General features: G+C 60.0%; 1 protein-coding gene across 2 annotated transcripts; it reads left to right on the top strand.

The window, feature by feature from the left end:
- The first annotated feature begins 1,949 nt into the window (after positions 1 to 1,949).
- Positions 1,950 to 5,577, top strand: LIF (LIF interleukin 6 family cytokine). 2 transcript variants are annotated; one of them, XM_037817225.1, is made up of 3 exons: positions 1,950 to 1,968; positions 3,833 to 4,011; positions 4,803 to 5,577. In XM_037817225.1, exons 1-3 carry the CDS (start codon positions 1,950 to 1,952, stop codon positions 5,211 to 5,213), a joined length of 609 nt encoding a protein of 202 aa, XP_037673153.1. In that variant the 3' UTR covers positions 5,214 to 5,577. The 2 variants fall into 2 exon arrangements, with proteins under 2 accessions (XP_037673153.1, XP_037673151.1); XM_037817223.1 differs by lacking the exon at positions 1,950 to 1,968 and having other exon boundaries at positions 3,716 to 4,011.
- The last annotated feature ends 1,769 nt before the right edge of the window (positions 5,578 to 7,346 follow it).

The following is a 7,346-nucleotide window of genomic DNA, read 5'->3' as shown; positions in this document are numbered from 1 at the left end:
TGGGTGGGTGGGAAGACAGGTTCTAGGTGAACCTTTTACGGGTGCATGCCAGTCCCAGCATAGATGTGTAGGAGGAGCAAAGGCAAGGTGGGGCCCTCTACTGCCCCCCCAAGGAAAAGACAAGGTGTGAGTTTGGGGGGAGGAGGAAAGACGAGGAGGGAGAGCCAGGCCGGGTTTCCCCAGCCTCCTCCCTGCTGGGAAGTGCCAGCTGGGATGGGCAGTTTTATCACCCCACATCCAAGGCCCTTCGTGGGAGAGCATGTGTGTGGGGGGGTGCATGTGAGACGGGACGGGTTAGGGTGTGTGCATGGGGGCGGGGGGCAGCAGCAGGCATGAGGGCTCATTCTGGCACGATGAGGGATGAGCGTGTGGCTGGGCAGGTCGGGGATGTGGCAAGAGGACCGGCAAGGAGGGATGGGCAGGAGTGTCAGGACAGGGGGAGGGCTTCGGGAGTCCTGGCGTTGATAGATCAACTCTTCTGCCTTCTTCTTGGATCAGAGTCAGGCAGGAGGGCTGGGGCAGTGTTCCTAGGGTAACATGACATTTCCTGGGGCACAGCGTGTCCCTGGCAGTGAGCAGGAAAGCATGGCCCCAGATGTGTGTGGTCTGGCCAGAATTCCCACCCACCCCCACCTCTTAAAAAGGGGGGGAAAAAAAAAAAATATATATATATATATATATATATATATATATATATAAAATTAGCATTTAACTGCCTTTCAAAGGGGAGGACTCTTGGCTCATTTTGCCCTAGTCCCCACCATTCCTTATTGCCCCTCTTCACTCAAGCTGCCTGGCTGCAGTTGGCACCATCATTTGTGGCCCTTAGAGATTCTAGAAGCACTTTTCTCGTGGGCCGCCAGTGTTCTTGGGGTGGAGCCCCAATGGGCTTCCAAGGCAAGTCTGGGGAGGGATCAGCCATTTCTCAGCTCTCCCCAGCTACCCTCAGCATTCTGAGAAGGGAGCCTGGCTCTGAGTTTGCAAAGGTTCCCTAAATTCCTTTCAGAATGGAAATGCTGGACCACCTTCCCCTGAAGGGGGAGGAGAGTTGCGAAGGTCAATCTCAGATAACAAAACCTTCCCAGAATCTCACCGCACGAGACTGCCTCCCCCCCATCCACCCACCCATCTTTCTATCCTCGCCCCCAGCCTCACAGGTGCCAGGAGTTGGAGGGGCAGGTGAGCTGATGGAGGCCAAGCCCACAGGGATTCTGGGTAGCTCCTTCCATTGGGAGTCCCAGTTTACCCAGGGGAAAGGGGCAGGCTGGAAGAGGCCACCTTTGAGGTGACTCCCAGCCCCCACAATCAGTTCCACTTTATTACGGTCTAAAGTCCAAGCCAGGCCCCAGCCCCTCTTCCTGGAATCTACCTCTTAGCAGAGGCCCAGTCCGCCTCCTCCCCACTGCCCCCCAAAGCCCCTGCCCAGGTTGGGGGTGGGGGGCTGGGCCACAGGTGCCAGCCTCCATCTGATTGCCCAGTCTCTCACCACCTCCCCAATCCCAGGTGAGTCAGGCCCGGCTGGGGCACCCGCTGCCCGGTCACCCGGGACCCCGCTGACCACCCCTGGGAGCCCCCTCCTCGCCCTCCCCATCTTCAAACAGCTCCCAGGGCAAGCCACTCAGGAAAACCGCAGGGCGTTTGGTTGAAGACTTCATTATACTTTTATCAATCAAATTCTTAGAAGAGGGAAAAATCTGCCCTCCCCGCCCTCCCCCCTCACTCTGCCCCACCCCCCTTCACTCTCACTTTCTTCCATTCATAATTTCCTATGATGCACCTCAAACAACTTCCTGGACGGGGATCCCGGCTAAATATAGCTGTTTCTCTCTCTCTGTCTTACAACACAGGCTCGGTATATAAATCAGGCAAATTCCCCATTTGAGCATGAACCTCTGAAAACTGCCGGCATCTAAGGTCTCCCGCTAAGGCCCTCCGGAGTCCAGCCCATAATGAAGGTCTTGGCGGCAGGTAAAATCCAACCCGCCGGCTCCGGCTTCCGCGCCCCGCAGCGGCCGCCCTGGCCAGTCCGGGGGAGCTGAGCAGGGAGCCGCGAGGGGAGCGGGGAGGCGCCCAACCACCCGCCCACCGCAGACGCACGGACGCTCGGGCCGCCCGCCCCGCAGCCCGCCCGGGAAGGTCGGCGGCTCCGCGGGGCCCGCCCGAGGCGCTGGGTGGCGGCGGCGGCGAGCGCAGCACATGGTCCCGGGCGCCGCGTGCCCAAGCAGCCCCGGGGCCGGTGCAGGTTGGCCCGAGGGCCACAGCCTTCCTCTCGTCGCTGCTGCTGCTCCTCCTCCTCCTCCTGGCTCCCTCCACACTCCCGCGCTGCTCTCCTCTCCGCAGGCTCCGGATTCACCCTCCCTCTTTTCTTTCTTTCTGTCTTTCCGCTTTCTCTTTTCCAACCGCGTCCCGGGCTTGCTCCCTGGGAGGGGCGCCGGCCCCGCCGAGCAGCTTGCAAACTCCGGCCCGGGACGGGAGCAGGTGCCGCCTCCATGTGCTAGTGCCTGGAAAGTGTGTGGTCTGTGCTAGGTGAGATGGGGGTGGCGGGCCCCCCAAGCCTCCCGGGGTGGGAGGGAGGTTGCCACCATGCCCCCTGTTGGAGCAGGGGGGATCTGGGTGGGGCCTCCCAGGTCGGTCTCCAGCCTCACCGGCCTGGGTGCCTGGCACCAGCCCCTGCTGCCCTCGTGTGCCTCGCCTGGAAAGGGGCTCCAGGGGTCCTGAAGGTGAAGGGAAGGGGAGTGGAAAGCGCCCTGGGGGAAGGGATGGCGATCTGGGACAGGCCCCAACAGCTCCCGGCTCTCCTGTCACCTTTCGCTTTCCTTCCTTCCCCGCCCACCCAGCTGCCTGCGACCTTTTCCCTTTTCTCTTTCCCGGTTGTACCATTTCCTCTCCATCCCCAAGGCCCCCAGGAGCGTGCCTGACCCCCGGATTCACCCTACCCTGACCCGGGGGCCTGAGGCAAAGGGTCGTAGATAAGAGGGAAGAGGGCATGGAGGCGAGGAGCTAAAGAGAGCAGGGGGTAACAGTGACTTTTGAATGATTATTTGGGGACAAAGAGGGGGACAGAATTGCAGAGTCAGGTGGATTGAGGGTTTGAGACAGGGGAGTGGCCACATTTGAGGAAGGACAGAGGTGGAGGAGAGCGAGAGCAGAATTGAGGAGCAGTTGACCCCGGAAGCCAGAATCAAGAGGCAAGTTTGGGAAAAAGAGGGTCAGCCGAGGACACCCCCCTCCCCGGCCGTGGTCCCCACGGAAGCCCAGTTTGGGAGACTGGGGTTGCTGCGGGCCCGTGCACATGCAGAAATGCTTAGGATTCTGGGCCTTTCTGGAGGTGGGGAGATGGGGGCCTCCTTTTCCCTCGACTCCCGCATCTCCTTTGTGGGGTCTGGGCAGTGGTACCCTCAAGTCAGAGGACCAGGGGATCTGGGAACTTCTGCCGTCCCAAAGGATAGGGCTGAGAAGTTGGGTGTCACCCTGGACCCAGCTTCCAGCTGGCAGGAACAGCTTGTGTCCTGCCCCGTTGGTCTTTCTCTCAACCCAAGAGAAAGCAGGAAGAGATGAGAAGTTGGAAAGAAGCAGAGAGAGCGCGCGCGCGCGAGAGAGATCTGGAGAAAAAGAAAGGCATGAGACAGAGACACAGTAACATAATAAAAACTAAAAAGGACACAGGAGATATAGCTGGCGGTGGGAGGGCAGGAGTCCCGGAGGGAGACGAAGGGTGTCCTCTCCCATGAGCCCTTTGCATGCCCCTCTCCCCAGCTATGTACCATGGGACGTGAGCCTGAGCCACCCTTTCCCGCCTTTCTGCTCACGGCTCCTTCCTGCCTATTTCCAGGAGTCGTGCCCCTGCTGCTGGTTCTGCACTGGAAACACGGGGCGGGGAACCCCCTTCCCATCACCCCTGTCAACGCCACCTGTGCCACACGCCACCCGTGTCACAGCAACCTCATGAACCAGATCAGGAACCAACTGGCTCAGCTCAACGGCAGTGCCAACGCCCTCTTTATTCTCTATGTAAGTTATACACCTATGCACAAACACCTGGGGGCGGGTACTGAGTGGAGGAGGGAGAGAGGGCCTGGGCATGGGGGGCAGAACTGCTGCACAGATGCGGCTTGGAGATATCAGTGGAGGCTGCGCGGACCAGAGCTGGTCAGGAATGGGACCCTTTTGGAGCTGGGATCTCCATGGGGAGCGGGTTGATTAAACACACCCAGACTCCCCCAGCTTTCCCCTCATCCCCAGTCCAGGCTTGGAGACTGGGGGTGACTTTCCCAGGTGCCCAGTTAGTTCGGGGCTGAGCTGGGGAGACAGAGTAAGGGTACTGGCATTTCTGATCTTGTGACTCCTCCAGGATGTGAGGGGAGGGACAGAGGAAGAGAGAGTGGTGGGGGAAGGCACGAGAGCCGTGGGGAGAGAGCCAGTGGGCTGTGGGTGTTGGGTGTGGACAGACGGTGCGGTGGTTGAAAGGGCAAGTGTGTTTGTGGGGCGCCTGCTGAGGTGAGGTGCCCCGTCTTCCTGCCCAGCCCCGGATGGCGACGGGTCGTGATGATGATGGGGAGGAGGAGGAGGAGGAGGATGGTGATCTTCCTCCTTCTCTCCTCCTCCTCAGTGCATTCACAACCATAGTCACCTCTGGCTCTCAGGATCACCCTGAGATGCCGACAGGACAAGGGGTTGGTTCTCTGTGCCGTAGGTGGGGAAACTGAGGCCCAAGAGCTTGCCCAGTGTGTGGGTCGGTGGCAGGGCCTAAGCCACTGACCCCTGATCCTTGATCACCTCCCTTCTGCCTCTCTGCTCCTCAGTACACGGCACAGGGGGAGCCGTTCCCCAACAACCTGGACAAGCTGTGTGGCCCCAACGTGACGGACTTCCCGCCCTTCCACGCCAACGGCACGGAGAAGGCCAGGCTGGTGGAACTGTACCGCATCGTTGCATACCTCGGTGCCTCCCTGGGCAACATCACGCGGGACCAGAAGGTCCTCAACCCCAGCGCCCTCAGCCTGCACAGCAAGCTGAACGCCACGGCCGACGCCCTGCGGGGACTCCTCAGCAACGTGCTCTGCCGCCTGTGCAGCAAGTACCACGTGGCTCACGTGGACGTGGCCTATGGCCCCGATACCTTGGGCAAGGACGTCTTCCAGAAGAAGAAGCTGGGCTGCCAGCTCCTGGGGAAGTATAAGCAGGTCATCGCCGTGGTGGCCCACGCCTTCTAGGCGGGGGGCCCCCGAAGCGTGCCGTGAACCGAGGCGGTCTTGGGAGTGGCATCTGGACGTAGGGGGCTCTCAGAGTGTGACCAGGGCCTGCCCAGGGTGTTGCCAAACCCAAGTGGGGGCTGCTGGCAGACCCCAAGGGGATCCTGGTCCATCCACTCCACTCCAGGGTGGGCTGCGATGAAGCCCAGCAGAGTCAAAAAACTTCCAGAGGCGGGGCCTGTCTCAGCACTGACCAGAAGGGGAACCCCTTCTTCAGGGTTTGCAGCCAGGCTGGGCTCCCTCTTGCCCCCCAGGCCAGGGGCTTTGTGCAGTGAGCAAACAGCACAAGTCATCAGAGGAGACCTTGACCACGGTCTCCAACACAGTGACCACCATCAGTGCCTTCTCTTAGGTAGACTTTGGAAGCCTTGACCCATCAAGGCTGGGGTGGACCGGGGGTGGGAGGGCTGGAAATCTGAAGGACTCCTTGTCCCCTAAAAGTTTGATGTGTGGGAGGTAGAGAAAGGGAACTCCAGGATGGGACACTGCCCTCCCGTGAGCTTGATTGGAGACCTCAGGCCATGGGAACATCTGGCTGAAGGTTCTAGGAGGTCACTGGCATTGTGGCCATGGTGGGCTCTTGATGGGCTCTCTGTCGTCTTCCCCACGGTCTTTTCCGCAGCCAGAGATGGCCAGGGTCTGGTGGCTGGACCTGGAAATGGGTTTTGTGGAGGTGGATAGGGGCAGGGGCAGGTGGCGAAGTCAGGTGAGGAGGTTCTGAGGGGACCCTGAGGGGCAAGGGTCTGTAAGGGAGGGGATGGGGTGTCTCAAAGTGGCAGCTTGCATCCGGGGTCCACAGAGGCCCCGTGAGGGTCTCCAGAGCGAGGGGACGGCAGAACTTGAGGTCAGGGTCTTGGGGAAGCCTGAGATCCGAGAGTGATGTGTGTCTGACTCAGCCCGATTGTCTATTTATTATCATGTCCTATTTATATTAACTTATTGGTGCTTTAAATGGCCAACTGAATTCCCCTCCCCCTGCTCTCTATCCATCAGGCATCATGTCCGGGGCTCTTTACAAAGGAGCCAGGGGCCAGGCCTTAGCAGGGCTTGGTCTGGAAGTTGAAGATGTTACATGTGGGATGAAGCTCAGAGAAGGGCCAGCCCTGGTGGGGGAAACTGGCTCCCTCCTGGCAGCCCAACTGTGACTTGCTTTAGGGGTGTCAGGGCCCAAGCTGCAGGGGCTGGGTTTGTGCTTTTCCCAGGGCCACCATGGTGCCCACCTCCACACCCCGGGAGGCTCATTCACACCTTGCTCTCTGGCGACCCCTGGAGTTGTGCTGTGAAGTTATTTTTTGTGGCAGTGGCATCCCGGGGCAGTGAGCAAGGCGGATCTCTTGGCGTTTCCTTGTCCCCATGTCCCCAGACTGCCTCTAAAATAGCAGTTGGGGGGTCCTAGAGGTGCCCTAACCCGGCACTTTCCCCCCCCAAAGATGCTTGCAGGCAAAAGGGACGCTTCTTGGGGGGCCCTGAACAACCACAAAGGTTGGGCAAGGGCCTGGTGGGATGCGCCTTTGGGGCAATTGGGGCAGCTGCTCCCTGCTTTGGAGGGAGGTCTGAGACCCGGGACTCAGATCAGGAAGCGGTGGTCCCCTCCTGCCCACGCCCCACCGGCGGCGCGTCTGGGCTCCCAGGCAGGAACCCGATCCTTTCCTTTGTGCAGAAGGCCTGGCAAGTCAAGAAACGCCCTCCCGTCTGGGAGCCGGGAGCAGAGGAGAGCAGGAGGAGCTGGGGCAGCTGCTAAGAGGAGTGTTCTGGCTCCTTCTCAAACCTTGAGCGGGGCCGCAGTCCTGGCAGTTCAGTTCAGCTGACGGGATGATGATACTTTGCACTCACTTTGCACCTTTCTCTGTCGGTTTCTCGAAGCACTTTACCCACGCCTACTGGGTGGCAGAGGGCAGGCAGCAGGCAGGCCCTGGGGCCTGGGGGTTCCGGGGGAACAGGGATTATCTGTTCCAATGGCAAGACCAAGATGCAAAGCCTCTGCACTGGCCTCCAAGCCTGCATGGCAGAGGAGACCTTGGCAGTTGCATATTTTCAAATGGCATTTTAACGCAGGCCCTGCACACCCTTATCCAGAACTTCAGCCATCAGTGG

The sequence above is a fragment of the Choloepus didactylus genome, chromosome 23, assembly GCF_015220235.1.
Source record: "Choloepus didactylus isolate mChoDid1 chromosome 23, mChoDid1.pri, whole genome shotgun sequence".
NCBI classification, from domain to species: Eukaryota; Metazoa; Chordata; class Mammalia; order Pilosa; family Megalonychidae; genus Choloepus; species Choloepus didactylus.
Note: the sequence above shows the minus strand (reverse complement) of the source record. Positions and strands in the feature narration are given on the sequence as shown.

What these genes read in the sequence shown, in the direction of transcription:
- LIF (XM_037817223.1), top strand. Translation starts at nt 3,766, where the DNA reads ATGGGACGTGAGCCTGAGCCACCCTTTCCCGCCTTTCTGCTCACGGCT. An exon ending in ACGCCCTCTTTATTCTCTAT is followed by an intron (nt 4,012 to 4,802) that starts GTAAGTTATACA and finishes TCTGCTCCTCAG; the next exon opens with TACACGGCACAGGGGGAGCC.